Raw genomic sequence first — 16,334 nt, forward strand, 5'->3', positions numbered from 1 at the left:
GGAAGGGTGGAGGGGCAAAGAAAGTGAGGAAGACCATCGATGAGACAGATTGATACAGTAAATGGGATAATGAGGGCAGGTGTGTTGAAGACAGTCAAGTTGGCACAGGATAGAGCAGGGTTCAGGACTATTGTACATAGGGTCTCTGTGAGTCACATTTGTTGATGAGTCTACCTCTAATTCTGATGCCACACTTCTCATAGAGTCCAGCCTCCCAAATAATCTGTTCCTCATACAGATTGAAAAGATATGGAGATAGGACACATCCTTGATGCACACCCTTCCCAATTTTGACAACTTAATAGCCACTCAAAATGTTAAATAATAAGCCCAGGGCACACTGAGTTATGTTAACTCAAAGAATGTAATCAATATCATTAAACTCCGTGTGTGTGGAAGCTGTAGTATTGGTGTATGTTTTGCCATGTATATTCTCAACACTACTAATAAAATCAATAAAGGGTAAAGGGGAAAATAACCTGTTTGTTTTTCAGCTTATTCTCCCGGAATCCATGAAAGTATTGCCAGTGTACATTAATTGTTTGTTAAAAAGCTGTGTGCTGCTCAGCAGACCAGAGATCTCAACAGATGAACGGGCATTTCAGAGACAGCTGGTCATGACCATGGGTGTGGCTGACTCTCAGCTTTTCTTCTATCCACAACTTCTGCCAATTGTGAGTATGTGGTGGTGATGCATTTCCTCGAAGAATCTGGAAAGGAATTCATAATTTGTACTTTTCTATGTTATACCTGAGACCTGTTATTCTCCTCTTAAGGCTTGAGGTCATTTTGTTGTTGTTAGGTGCTGTCAAGTTGAGTGCAACTCATAGCGATCCCATGAACAAAAGATCTGAACCGTGTTCCATCCTGCACCATTCTCACACTTCCTGACACACAAGAGCCCACTACAGCAGTCACCCTGTCAGTCTACCTGGTTGAGGGTCTTCCTCTCCTTCACCAACCCTCCACCTTTCCCAGCATCATGGCCCTCTCCAAGGAATAGCCTCTCCTAGCATCTTGCCCAAAGTACGTGAGGTGAAGTCTCATCATTCTTGCCTCCAAAGGGCACTCTGGCTGTGCCATCCCCAAGATATGAGGTCATGAGTGCCTTCAAAGTCTGTGATGTGGGATTTAGCACAGAGAGTCTTAAATAAGTTGCATCCCTCCATTGTGAGGAAAGGAACTTGAGGGGTTCTAACTTCCCTGAATTGTTTAGATGATTGTTTTTTCTTTACTTATTCTAAAATCAGTCATCATCATTTGAGTAGGAGGTTTGAAAAGTGAGTAATGAAAGCTGACTTTGGTTTTCAAGAAATCTACATTATAAGCATGGAACCAATTTATAGTTTTGTGTATAGGGTCTTATGTATGTAGATATATTTGTCTACTTTTGTACAATGTGTATCTTAATTGTCCTACATTGAACCAGAATGACTGTAATTAGCCTTCTCCAAATAGAATCAAAATTTTGAAAGTCAACATATATTTGAAGATACTTAACAGTATTTTTTGAAAAGTAGAGGGCCATCAAAAAGTGAGGGAAACCCTTAATGAGATGGGCTGACATCTTATCCACAACACTGACCTGAAGCCAGCAATCATGAAGACACAGGATGTCCCCTTCTCCAGGACATCGTCACCACCACCTCTATGTTGTGCTTGTCCTTAGAGATTGAGTCAGTTCTTCACGTGGTGAAGGCCCCTGAACTCTTAACTAGGCTCTTTTCTCTTGATTTCTAACAGGTTATAATGGAGGGTGAGGAGAGAGCAAATCTGATCAACTTAATTTGAATATCTATACCCAAACTCATACCTGGACTCTCACTGATATACATTCACTGCTATATTAGCTCAGAAACAATACACTGTCCATTCTTTTAAACAATATCAAAATTAAGTGTAAATTTTTACAGATGACAGATTTCCAGATGCTGCTGCTGTTTTTAGGTGCTGTCAAGTTGACTGTAACTCTTAGCAACTCTGTTAACAATAGAGACGAGCTATCATGAGCGTGGCACAGGATAGGGCAAAGTTCAAATGGATTATCAAAACAAATCTATACACCAGAGAACCTGGAACATTACTGTTCTGCTAAAATTCTCTGGCTGAGATCACCACTGGCCTCCATGTCTTGAAGTCCAATGGGTAGTTCTTGATCTTTGTCTTTTCTGGCCCATCAGCAACAATTGACATAATGTGTCGCTCACTCTTCAAATGCCTTATTCACTTAGCATCTGATTTCCCTTTTTCCTTCTGCTGTTTTCTAAAGTGTCCAGTTTCTCCCAAGTCTTGCTCCCTTCATAACCAAAATCAAACTAAACCACCACCCTTGAGTAGATTCTCATTCATGGTGACTTTCCATTGATTTTCTGAGGTTGTAAATAATTTCTTTTATGGTAGGACTGTCTGTTTCACTTTTCAGTATACATTCATTACCTTAGATATTTCATCTCTTCTTAAGGCTGTCAATTACACTGACAAAATAATGATTCCCCATGTCTTCTCTCCAGGCCTACCCTGAACTCTAGATGTGTTTGTCTCTGTCACCGATTGAATGTCAGTGACTCTCTGGATATAAAATGAACTTCTTCACTCAAGCCCCTGATCTTCCTGCGTCAGCCTCCTTCCTCTTCAGTCTTCTCCTCCCTTTCATCACTACTCCCTCCTTTCGGTTCTTGAGGTCAGAAATCCTGTAGACACGCTTCTTCCTTTCTCCTAGGCACCACTTCTCACCTGTCAGCAATGTCAGCTTTCTTTCTAAGAATATCCACTATCTGCCCATTTCTCACTTTCTTTTGTGTTCACCCAGAAGCTCAAGCCTAATTGTCTCTCCTGGGACCCTTCTAACAAGCCTTCTCACTCATTTCAGCCTCTCTGTCTGTTTACAACATAGAAGCTTCCATGATCTTGCTAACTCTTGTTAAAATACTTCTCTACTATGAATACTCAAGAACTCTTGCCCTTCAACACAGTGTTATCTGTACTCCCCTCCTCTCCTGTTTAACATCACCATCAGTCTTCTCTTTTTCACTTTGTTCCAGCCTTACTGACTTCCTTGCTGATCTCCAAACAACTCAGATAGGCTCTCACCTGAGCCTTGGCCCTGTTTCCTCTGCCTGGAATGTTCTTTCCTCAGGTAGCCCCATGGCTACTGCTCTCTTCTCCTCAAGTCTTCACTCAGAAACTACCTTCACAGAAGGTATATTTGAAACATATATTCCCATCCCTACCACTCTTATCTCACTTTCCTGCTTCAATGTCTTCCTGGATTTTGTCATCATAGGTATATAATCTGTATAATGTACTTACCTTGCTTATTTTTTACTCCCTTCCTCTAAAAGATATTAGCTACACAAGGTAGAAAGTATTGTCTAATGACTAGAACAATGTCTGGCACCAGCACTGTGGGAAAGAAGGAAGGAATGGAGAAAGGAAGAAGCGAGGTGAGAGGAGTTTCTAACATGCTTGTCTTTTGCTTCCAGCACACATTAGATGTCAAGAGCACAAGTTTACCTGCAGCTGTTCGTTGTTCCGAGTCCCGTCTTTCAGAAGAAGGAATATTCCTACTGGCTAATGGTCTAAACATGTTCTTATGGTTGGGAGTAAGTAGCCCACCGGAAGTGATCCAAGGAATATTTAATGTGCCATCTTTTGCACATATCAGCACAGATATGGCAAGTCTCTTTTTTCTTATTTTTGTGTTAGTATACAATATATAAATTGTTTTATTGATATGCAACTCTTTACAATGTAAAAGTTTGTAACGTATGGTTTTTCTGTTAACTATGAGATTATTTCCTGGTTTTGATGAATAATAAGCTGGTTTAAAATTATTTGCATCAAACTATCATAAAACCACACTATATGAACTCTCCTATTCATTTACTGTGAACGTCCATTGCCTCATCCTGAGAATTGGGTTGCTGACCCAAAGATGTTACCTTTCTGGCAGCTTGAATCTACCAACTGCTGTAAGAAAAAGAAGATGACCAGTCTTTCCCATGCAGTTCACAGCTTCTGAAACGCACTCTTTTTTGTGATAAACTGTATTATTTATTAAATTATAAAGTTTGTAGTCAAAAAGAAAAGGATGGTGAAGGGAAACTTCAAATTACAAGGACTAGACAGCAAAGCCTATGGAAACAATGTTGTGTGTTTACAGAGAAGATTCTGAAACTTACTAGCTGTTTTCTTCACATTTCTATTTTGGAAACTACTATAAAATGGTTGTTAGTTTAAAATTCCAAATTCACATCTGTTCTTACGATAATAAGGTTCCACAGTGTAATCAGTTGCTCTTTAGAAAGGATGATGGGACCTGCCTATATCTTATTTCGGCACATACTGCCTGTCATTTTATTGATTGCTAGGTTAGCTGTGACCAAAAGCATGTCAAGTAAATGGCAAAGAACATATGGTGGGAAATGTCCACTCAGTAAAGAATTCTTAAGTGTTTTTGTAATTTTCTTGGATCAGATTAATTAATGAGAAATGTCTTTTAACATGGAATATAAACTTTAAACATTTAACCATAGTTTTAAAAATTATAAATAAAATATTTTCTTTAAAAAAAAAAGAAAAACAATTAAGCTTCCTGCTGATACTGATACCAAACATCTCATCAGTGCCACATTTTAGTAATGATTTTATGTTAATCCATACAGAAAAATAAGATACAGTGCAAGAATCAGATGAAAACTATTAATGTACAGATAAGATACACTGGCCAAAAAAAACTAAACAAATTTAACCAAAAAAATATTGTAAAATAAAGAAACCTCAAGAAAACTGGATTAGTACTAAACAACTGTCAACTATGAATACCCAAGTTCTTTAAGTAAATTTCTCAACAGAGACATGTTAAGACATTTTAATTACAGGTATATCCTTCCCATCCCCCTTCCCACCCCACAATGCCCGACAAGGGATGTTATAATGTTATGTAGCAGAAATTTACGGAGAGCCATTTCAACCTTTAGCATGAGTTGACGACTTTATTTAAACTTAAGTTACTGTGCACTGTCCATCAGGCCGTCTAGACCTGACACTCATTGTTCCACCCCGTTACTGATCAGTCAGTCCCAGACAGATCTGATCGATCAGATCCTGTCTGGTTTGCATTAGGAGCCAGAAGTCTCTGTTGGGTCAAGGAGCTCTGTGCAATAAGCGTAGATATATCTTCACTGTCACTACTGCTATATGACTAGGTTTCATCTATGGAGGTGTCTGGTGCTGGTATCCTGTCTGAAGAAGGAGATTCTTGATTTTATCCTTCCGCCCCCCCTCCCCTCCATGGTGGCTCCATTCAGCTCCGTTGTCTCCACTGAGTTGTAAATGAGCAAAAGAGTCTTCCAGAGAAATGCTTGCATCAGGGGATGGTGTTGCAGGGCTTGTTAACTGACTATCTACTGATGTTAAGGGCCTAACTGCAGACATTACTGGAGACTGAAAGGAAGTTCCACTCTGTGCCAATACACTGTCCGCTCCAACACCAGAGCTCTCTCTTGTTAGATTTATGGTATTAGAGGCATCGTCCAGTCTAAGTCCAGCTGTTCTCTTCTTGGGTCTATCTTTTATATCCTGTTTAATCTTCCTGCTAAGTCCATGTTCATTTATCCTATATTGAACCATGTTTTCAAGATCAGCAACATACAAAAACCCAACAATTAACATTTCAGTACTCTTTTTATCTTTGGAAAAAGCATCTTCCACCTCTCTGCTAGTACATACTGCCACCACCCATGTCTTCCTTCATAATATCATGCATAGTCTCCATTTCCTCTACTTGCAGCCTTGGGTTTCTCAGGTGATAACAAGGTGATTTTTGTATGTTGTCCAGGAAATCCTCAGGAAATTCTTGTCGACAGAGGATACATAGTTTCCCAAGCCATGAAGCTCCCTTTACACATAGATAGCAGAAAACATGCTTACAAGGGAGACTGACTGGGAAAAAAACATGTTTGCAGACAGATTACACATTCGGGGACAGTTAGAGAAGGTGTGGTGTTGGAACAGGACTCATTTGTTTTCCTGTTTGTATGAAGTATGTTAACTGAGTGGTAAGTTTCACCACAGCCAGCCTTCAGTTAGCCAGCTTGTAGGGCGTTCTCGTCTATACTGGTTCGTTCTTTATCTCTGGGCTGCGGCTGCGGCACCTCGCAATCTTTTCTCCTCTGCCTCTGAGCCCACAGTGGCTGGCCAGGGACGCACCCTGAAAACCCATTTTAAAATCAGCCTTGAGTCAGTTTCAACTCTGCAAACGTCTGTGAGTGAGTGAGTCACTGTGCTCTAAGGGCTTGAAATCTAGTACTTCACTTCATTTTCCTGATAAAGCACTGCCTTGATTGTTATGACCAACATGTTACAGATTGACAAGTTCATTCAGTTAGTAATTGGCAGAGGTGAGGAATGAACCCGGGCTTATCTCTGCGGGGGCATCCTCTAGCTTGTTCCTGGTGCTGAGGGGGATACTCAGAAGAATGGACAGGAATCATCATGAGTGTTCTGCTGCAGACAAGAGATCAATGAGTTCTAAAATCCCACAAGAACAGAGTATTCTGTCCTCTATTACAGTCATAACATTACAAACATACTCTAGTTTTTAATGTGGAATTGAATACAGTTGACTTTATATTTTAGGTTTCTGAGAAAAAAACTAGTTGTTGTTATGTGCCATCGAGTCGCCTGTGACTCATAGCAACCCTATGCACAACTATGTGTGTTTAGACCCTATGTAGGTTTAGATCCCTAAACCCTGCTCTATCTTGTACCAATCTTATTGTCCCTGACACACCTATTCCCATTACACCAGTCACTGAATCAGTCCATCTCTTCGAGGGTCTTCCTCTCCTGCGCTGTCCCTCCACCCTCCCAAGCATGACATCCTTCTCCAAGGGCTGATCCCACCTTGCACCATGTCCAAAGTACGTCAGATGAAGCTGTTAGAGAAACTGTATTTCTTGCAAACCTTCCATTGCAGATTTTTGTTGCATGATCATTATTGCTGTGAGGACTCAAGTCTAACCTAATTTGATGGTTTGTTCCGTATGAGGAACATGTAGTACATGGTTTGTGCCCTGAAACTTCATATATGTCAAGATAGTATAAGGCTATTTTTATCCTCCAGCTTACGAGAGAATGCATAGAATTTCAGAACAATTTAGAGGTACATAGCATCTGGGAAGAAGGAACGGGATTAAAATTTAAAATTACATTGACTGTTGTTAGATGCTGTCGAATTGAGTAGGACAAATAGTGACCTCATAAACAAGAGATCTGAACCCTGTGCTGGCCTCTGCCATCCCCAACATTTCTGATCTTTTTGAGCCCATTGCTGCAGTCACTGTGTCCATCCATCTCATTGAGGGCCTTCCTCTCTTATGCTGACCCTCCAGCTTTCTTTCCAAGCCTGGATTCCTTGTCCACAGAGCAGCCCCCTCCTAACAATATGCCCAAAATATGTGAGGTGAAGCTTCACCATGTTTGCCTCTAAGAAGTTCCCTTGTTGCACTTCCTCCAAAACTTCTTTGTTTATTCATTTGGAAGTCCTTGGGATAGTTACTACTCTTCTCCAACACTACAACTCAAAGGCATTGATTCTTCCCTTGTTCTTACTCACTGTTCAGCTCACAGATGCTTAACAACCAATAGATAGGAGGGCCATTTATACAGAACTGTATATTCATTAGGAATGTAAGCAGTATATGTTTAAAGGAATTTCAAAGTTGTAAAGGTATGCATATTACATTAAGAGACTAATTCTAAGATTGTTCTTGTTAATTGTCATTACATGGATTCAGACTCCTGATGGCTCCATGTATGCAGGATAGAACTATTCTGTAGGGTTTCCAAGGCTGTGTGAGCTTTTGAGAATAGATCAACATCCCTGTCTCCCAAGGCTCCTCTGGGTGGGTACAAAACAGACATCTTTCAGCTAATTTTCAAGCACTTACCTGTGTGCTCCACCCATACTCCTAGTTTGAAGATAAATAAGCTAGAAACAGTAAACTGTTCCATGCAGGAGGGGAAGGCCCTCTGTGAGGTGGATTGATTCAGTGACTGGGGCAATTGGGATGGGTGTATTGGAGATGGTGCGATTGGCACAGGACAGAGCAGAGTTTAGGGCTGTTGTACATAGAGTCGCTGTGAGTTGCACTCGACAGCACATAACAACAACAACAACGTTTATTTTATTTATTACTGTTTTATTTATTCTATTTATTTAATTATAAAGTCACTATGAGCCAGAATTGACTCAGTGGCAACACATTTTGTTTTGTTTTGGTTTTTCAGTCCTCAAAGGAGCAGATGGCCGATCTTTTCTCTCTGGAGCCTCTAGATGGGTTGAAACAGCCAGTCATTTAGTTAGGAGCTGAGCATATACTGTTTATTTGCACCATCAATACTCCTTGGAAACATGTTGTTGTTACCATCTGTCAAGTCAGAACCAGCTCATAGATGATCCTTCAGTGGATTTTCAGAGGCAGTAAATGAAATCAGAGGGCATTGTTCATCTTACTGTCACAGAGCTAGCTGGTGGATTTGAACCACTTAACTTTGATTTGGCAGTGCAAGTCTTTACTCACTAAGCCACCATATCCCTGCTTGGGAAACATGTATTATTTGTGAAATAAATTTTTTTTTTAAAAAAAAAAGGTACTGAGGAATGGGGTGTGGATGTTAAGATGAATTTTCTGCTTCAGTTATATTGGTCCTAATTGTTAAAAGTAGCAGGAGTTTCCAGATGAACTTTGGAGTATGGAGAGTTTTCTGGCCCTAATGTTAGAAGATGAAAAAGGATCATAAGCAGAGGAATAGCTAAAGACAAAGTAAACTTTGCTGGGTAAAAAATAACACACTTCCAAGAGGGTGGGTCTGTCCCCAACAGAGAGAAGCAAGAACAGACATTCTTTCCCCCTTATTTTCTAGTTACGATAACCTTGGCACCTCCTGAGCTCATTAACAGACCTGTGTTCTTTGCAGAGACAGGCCTTTGTAGAACTTCCTTGGTTCCTGCTGGATGAGTCAGTTGTTGGCATAGACTGATTTCTTTGCTGCTTGGTTTCCGTTTCCTGTTTCTTCTCCAGATCTTTGTTACCGTATTTTCTTTGTTCTCTCTTAACCCTAATAATAATCTTTTCCTGAGTTGTCACTTTTTGGTAAAACATCCAAACTCACCTATTCTGTGGCTGATTTACAGATGGTGTATTTTCTCTTGCCTGAGCTGTAAACGTTATCATTTAGCTCTGTCTGAACTGATGACATCTAAGCCCAGGTCCTTCACATCCCCCAGAGGCTCTGTGCAGTTGGATTGTTGTTGGCAGACTATTAACTAGATTTCAGGGAAATTTGAGGCTGTACTTTCCTTGAGCAGTCAGCATGTGGTGGTTTGTTTTAATGTTGGAACTGTGGTGTTTTAGAAATGGGGTGATGCCTCAGGGTTCTGGGTGGAATAAAGTGTGCATTCTTTTCTCACATACATTGTGTTGAAATACACATCTTGAAAAACCTGAAGAATGGCCCAGAGATGTTTTTTTGAACAAAATAGACCCCCACCATGTCTTTCCAATGATGTGCATGTGCCAAATTCCAGAAGGTTTTCCTTCTGAAACACAGATAATTGATTCATGTCAATAATGATTGTTCCACATTTTAGGTTTTCAGATAAATGAATGAAAATTGCACATGGTTTTAAAGTGCTACTTTAACTTTAAAATACTAATAATTTTGTATCTCTGCTTCTATCTAAATATTACAAATTGTACTGAAATGCAAATGTGGATTTTATTTTAAAATCTAGACATTACTGCCTGAGTTGGGAAGTCCATATTCTCAAAAACTCAGAATGATTATGAGTATTATTCAGCAGAAGAGGCCGTATTCAATGAAGGTAAGGACAAGATTTATACATATAACTTCTTAAAGACTTTTTGGTTTTGTCCCTATTTGAACACTTTGTTTTCATTAAAGAGTTCTTTAAAAATATGTCTTCTATTTTTATAAAGTAATTGATACAGAAATTTCCACTGTCCTTTAAGTATGTCATCTAATTATTCGTCACAGACACATAGATGTCTCCACAGGTTGTTTTATTATTTACTTGGTAGTTATGAAGATTCTCTTAATGGTTGAAATTTATATCAATAATAGATTTTAAAATTACTTTTCCTTCAGGTCCTAATCTTCCCTGACTAAAGGGCTGTCATTCAGAACATGTACAACATACATTTTTTACAAATTTTGTTTGAAATTCCCTGAAAAATTGTGTTGTTCTAGCCTATGTACTTCTAAGCATTCTAGATACTTACTCATCATTCTTCCTTTCTAAGCTTGATAATAGGATCTCCTAGCATTTGCAGTGTACTGATGATGATGGTTTATGTGTGTGTGTGTGTGAGTGTGTGTAGTTGCTGTTGTGTCTCATAGAGTCAGAACTGACCCATAGCTGACCCTCTGGTGGGTTTTTAGAGGCAGTTATTCACACAAGAGGATATTACCCATCTTTCTCCTATGGAGCAGATGGTGACCTTGAACCTTCTTATCTGTGACACTGCTCATAGAACAGTCCCCTGGAAGCAGAGCTCTATAAGAACTATGATATCTAGGCAAACACCCTTTCCCAGAAACCCAGCTGTTATGAAAATCGAAATTCACATTCTTAAACTTGAAAGCAACTTACACTTGCAAACATTGAATTCAAATAGGGTTTAGGTCGGTGGAACTGGTGAACTGCTTTACAGTTAATATCTAGCACCATAGGGGGAGACTTTCCAGAACTGGTTTTACATCACGTAACACATATTGGGTTCATTTTTATAAAATAAGAGCAGTGAGGGCCCCAACTAAGTCTGTTTTCCAGTGGATACCCTGAATGCCTAGATTGGATAATGAAATCTCAGGATCCCATGAAACACAGTCTGAAAATGGACTCATTGACCTTTAGAATTTGGACCACATGTCATGATGGTCCACTTCTGTCCCTGGTTACAGCAACTGCCTGTCTACAGTAGGTCCCATATACAGAGAAGAGACTGAAAAGGGGATTTTGTCCTTATATTCAGAGGCCACTCTTTCTTTCAAGGGAATCCTAAAACTAAACCTTGCCTCTGCTCTCCTTTCACAGAATTGGCCCATTAATCTCTTATCAAGATCATGCCAGCTTTGAGTATTAAAAAAAAAAAAAAAGGAGTGAGAATAAACTGAGTAGTATATGTAAAGAAAATATAAGCAATTATATGATAAAATAAAGCTATTTTGCCTGCTTTAAAAAAAAAATCCTGTCTTTTGTGCCACAGGCAAATACATCTGTTATTTGTAAGGTTTTTTTAACTTCTAAGGAGCACAAGTTCTGTAAAAATAATCCTTGGTGGTGCAGTGGTTAAGTACTTAGATGCAAACCAACAGGTTCCATATGAACAAAAAATCCCCACTCTTCCTGAGCTAATCAATTCTGACTCATTGTGACCCTATAGGAAAGCACAGAATTTCCCTGTGGGGTTTCCAAGGCTGTAAATTTTTGGAAGCCGACTGCTACCTACTTCTTCCATAGAATGGCTGGCGAGCTCCTTCTCTTCTTTCTGGCTCTGCCCAGTGACTACCCACTGCTTCCCCATCCCTCCACAGCATTTACAAAATCTAATGCCTCTCATTTTCTCAAAATCTCTTCTATTACCTCTCTAAACACCACGGTCACCTGATTCTTCCCTTTTCTCTTCTTTTTCTTTGCCTTTCTGGTCCTTCATTTGACCTTTTACAGTTCCCTCCTTGTCAATATGTTATTTCTGGACTCTCCTAATCATTCTCATTATTTAGCTATTTCCTTGGAGGTAGACAGTAAGAGAAGAGAATGAGTTTTGAGGCAAGCTTCAAATGTGCGGTGATTCTTTAGGCTCACTGGTAATATGATCCAGAGAGTATCACATTCAGACCACTTGCATTCGCCAGTCCTTCAGTGAAGAGAGCACATAGAAAGTGGAACAAGAGACCAGCAGTGGTCATTTCAGTAGTCTCCCCTACTCTATAGGAACATATAACCCTCCCTGTAGAAAGGCTAGGAGCTCTGGTGACCCAATGAGTAAGGACTTGTTCTTCCAGCCCAAAGGCAGATGGTTCAAATCCACCAGCTCTGGTCCATAGGATAGATGAGCAGTGCATTTTACAGCCTTCAGAAACTTGCTGGAAAGTCAGCTCTGAGTTGGTTCCAGCTGGATGACGATGAAAAAGTTTTATAGACATATAAAGAAGAGAAATAAAAGATCCCCAAACCACTCGAGAACCTTTTTGCCCCTTGTTTTTTGTTAGTGTACCTCTTGATGATCAAGCTGTTTCTGTATCAAAACAAGCCACCTGCCACTTGCACAAGACTCTTATGCTTTGTATTATTATCTCTGTGATGGGAGATTCCACTTTTGTCTTTAGAGAAGCAAATGCTAAAATGGGATTTACCTTAAGGCTAAATATCTCCCACTGTTAAATTTCATTCCCTACTTTCTTTTCCATCTTTAATTCTGACCAGCCACTCATTATAAAAGAAGGTGTGCTTCACCTGAAACTAAGAAAATAACTCAAGCAAATGATAGCAAGAGAAAACATCCCACAGATGAGCAAGATGAACTTCTGCCCATTAATTTCTACAGAAATTAAATCCTAAAGACATTGGAGGCCCAAACTCTTCTCTCTACAATTTCTCATTCTGTATCACTGTAGTCAGACTCTCGCCTCTGTTGCTCATCCAAGTAATAGCAGAGTCATGTTGCCATTTGAAAGAAGGTGCATAAAACCTAAAACAAAAAAGAGCCTTTATTGAGGCTTACTTGAAGCCCAATCTTAAACTCCTGAAATATTTCCCTCAGGAGGTTATGTTTTCCTCATACCAGAATGAAACCTGCCTGAGCACCTTTCACAATTTGGTGTAGCTGTTCCAGTTCCCCCTCTCGGTCCCTAGCAGTAACATCAAAATCCATCTCACGCAGTCATATTTATCCTCGTGGATGTGGTTACACTGCAGTGGTAGCGTTAGTAGCGGTTGTTAGATTGTCACTATTTGGCAAAACAACTAAAAAACCCAACCCACTGCTGTCAAGTCGATTCCTGACTGACGGTGACCGTCCATCGGGTTTCCGCAGCTGTAAATCTTTGCCTCATCTGCAGCTGGAGGATTTGAACCACTGACTTTTCAGTCAGCTAACCAATGCATAAGGCACTATGTGACCAAGGCTGCTTATTATAAGACATAGTGTAGAGCATATTGCCCAGGCAGGAATGTAATATAGAAGAAGCAAATTGTGATGACACAGTTCTTTTCCTTGATAACTAAAAAGCAAAAGTAGGGCACAGGTTTTTCCACTCAAAATTGAATCTAGCTATTAAAGAAGGAATACGAGGATTCAACGGGTGGGGGGAGGGTTAATTATAGGGTCACAAATTTTGATGGGTAGAGGGAAGGGTGGGTAAAGGAAAGGGGAAAGATCTGATGTGAAAAACAGTGTGTGTACGAACTGTATGAACTTTGTATGTAAACCAGCATAAATGTAAAAAAAAATTAAATGTACCACCACAGCTTCAGCCCAGAGAAGCTGGTCATTCCAGGCCCTTCTCTTGGAAAAATGGATGGAATGCCCCGACTCTTCTTAATTCTCCAGGCGGCCGACACAGCGACCTGTGAGGTTCACAGCCTAGTAAATACCAAATCCTGACAAATCATACCATCTACTCTTAACTCCTCTGATAGGAATAAGTGAGACAGTCCCAAAACCAAACCCAACCCCACTGCATTGAGTTGATCCCCAACTCATGGTGACCCCATGTGTAGCAAGTAGAACTGCTCTATAGGGTTTTCTTGGTTATGAGGTTATTGAAGCAGGTCACTGAATCATTTCCTGTGATACCACTGTGTGGTAGCAAAGTGTCCATCTTCAGGTCAGTAGTCGAATGCAATCGTATGCCCCAGGGAGGAAGCCTAAGGAGGGCCCCAAGGTTTATGATGAACCTTCCCCCCTCGCCAATGATGCAAGCCACGGGTGCACGTTTACATGTTCTTAAAACCACATTAAACAAGTAAAAATGCATTTGAGTAATAATGTATTTAACACAACAAAAAAGCCACATTATCATTGTTTCTATATATAATCAGTATAAATATTGACTTTTTCTAAGAACATTTTCTTTCTCATACTAAGTGTTAGATAACCGTTGGATCCATTAGAAATCCACTTAAAATGACAGTGAATCTCATCTCGGATTAGAACATTTGCAGTGCTCAGCATGCCAGCTGTAGCTGCTAACTAGTATGCACTGTAGCCCTAGAGCTCTGCATAGAAAGAAAAATAGGAGTTCCCCCTGCCCATTCCACCTTTCTGCACCTCTCAGGTCTTTGCTCCTCCGCTACCCCAATCCAGACCCTGCTCACCTTCCTCCTGGATTCCCGTAGCTGCCTGGCTCCTATCTCTCATCTTTCCCAAAGCAGCTGCTCATTCACTGTCTGTCTTCATTCTTCTCACCTTCACAGAATTGTGTTTTCTACAAAATCCAAACTTCTTATTGCTTTAGTCTGTCTCTCCCACTGCCTTTTGAAGATTGTTAGTGTACATGCTAATCATATTACCTGTTTTAGTACATGGCATTCCACTGTGGAATAGTCTCTGACCCTTCTCCCCTGACCTCTCAGGAATGCCTTAAAGACACAACCAACAACCCTGTCACTAAGTGATAGTCACTGGCATGAGACGCTTTGCCCGTAATACCTTACTTATGCTTGACTTTTGCTGTTTACGATGGTATATTTGGGGCTTTGTAGTTTCGGGATCACCATCTCTCTCCACATTAGAAGGCAGATGCTTTCACATCATTTTCCATGTCTTCACACATAGTGGTCATTTTGTGATACTTTGTGAATTGAAGCACACACAATTGAACTGCACTGAGAAAGCTTTTACAAACAATTGTCTTGGTCTTTGTTTTTTCAGCTCACAATAGTAAAGCAACGAGAACAGCCTGAAATGATTTTCCGACAGTTTCTGGTAGAAGACAAAGGACTTTATGGAGGCTCATCTTACGTGGATTTCCTTTGCTGTGTTCACAAGGAGATCTGCCAGCTGCTCAGTTAATCGAAACTTCTCTGCTGTTAACTTTGCATTTCTAAGGAGATAATCTCCGTCTCGGTGCCTAATTCTTCAGATGATAACAAACTAGTTTTGATTTCTTGCTTACTTTCAGAATAGCTTTCTTTCCAAGATGGCATTTAGAACTCCAGCTTTGGTGCTCAGGTATGAAGCCAGTGAAGATACAGTCGTATCTTAAAGGGAACAGTTTCTTTCTGATCGCACAATTTTTTACCTTTAAAACTGATGATGTTTGTGGGTCATGAAAGACCAAGTTTACAGAACTGTAAACATTGTAAACATTCTCAATTTTCTTTCTTTGTGCAAGACATATAAATTATTTTTCAAAATGTATAGATTTGGAGTAAAAATTTGTCTTGGTTACTATCTCATTTGCTGTGAGGGAAAAAAAAATAAACCAACCAACACTTAATTTTTACATTATACCTGATTTTTTTAAAGCCATGTAACCCCATTGAATACATTTTTCAACTTAAGGTTTGCATAGCAGACTTTTAATAGCCTTGAAATCTATCTGGTTGAACCATTTATGTTTTTTCCATAATTATATAATGTGTATGTTTAAACTATTTTCTAGTTGTTGTTTTGTCTATAAAACTGTCTTATCAATATTCTTAATGGTTCTTTGTACAATTTTGAAGGTTTCTACCTGTATATAATGGATCTTAACCAGTATCAATAAATCACTTCATATACTCTTACTCATCACATAGAATTTTTCTTTGAAATATTTTGAATTTTGAAAAGAAGTTAGAGTAATAGTTACATTTTCTTTACCAAAAGTTTTTTTGAATGAGATCACTGAGAATTAATTGGGGGAGAGGGGGATCAAACAGAGAACCTCACATTTTTTTAAAGTTGGAGAGTTCTCTCTCTTTTATTGCTATTAAGTCAAGGCCAAATAGTAGCTGACCTTCAACATTGAGTTTCTGAGACTGTAAATCACACAGGAGATGCTCATCTTTCTCCCATGGAGCAGGTAATAGATTCAAACCACCAGAATGGTTGGGACTTTGGGTAAACTGGTTGGGACTTTGGGTAAACAGTGCAGCTCCCTATTGACCCCACATACAATAATTAAATAAAGAAAATATCAGATACAGTATACTTGAGAAAGAAGTCCTAGTGGTGCAGTGGACTAATTATTGGACTTCTAACCAAAAGTTAAAATTCACCAGCACATCCTTAGGGCAGAGGTGAAGGGGTGGGGAGTGT

The 16,334-nt window shown here is 39.6% G+C and overlaps 1 protein-coding gene across 1 annotated transcript in view; it reads left to right on the forward strand.

Annotated features, from left to right (window-relative positions):
• The window catches only part of SEC24D (SEC24 family member D), a 130,669-nt gene extending 114,849 nt beyond the window's left edge, over window positions 1-15,820 (forward strand). Inside the window, exons 20-23 of the mRNA XM_006881066.1 lie at window positions 495-674; window positions 3,483-3,674; window positions 9,800-9,889; window positions 14,964-15,820. Coding sequence (XP_006881128.1) covers window positions 495-674; window positions 3,483-3,674; window positions 9,800-9,889; window positions 14,964-15,104 — 603 coding nt within the window. The 3' untranslated portion in view covers window positions 15,105-15,820. The remainder of the gene's footprint in view (window positions 1-494; window positions 675-3,482; window positions 3,675-9,799; window positions 9,890-14,963) is intronic.
• The last annotated feature ends 514 nt before the right edge of the window (window positions 15,821-16,334 follow it).

Source organism: Elephantulus edwardii, unplaced genomic scaffold (genome assembly GCF_000299155.1).
Source record: "Elephantulus edwardii isolate Elephantulus edwardi_28Jun2011 unplaced genomic scaffold, EleEdw1.0 scaffold00012, whole genome shotgun sequence".
NCBI lineage: Eukaryota > Metazoa > Chordata > Mammalia > Macroscelidea > Macroscelididae > Elephantulus > Elephantulus edwardii.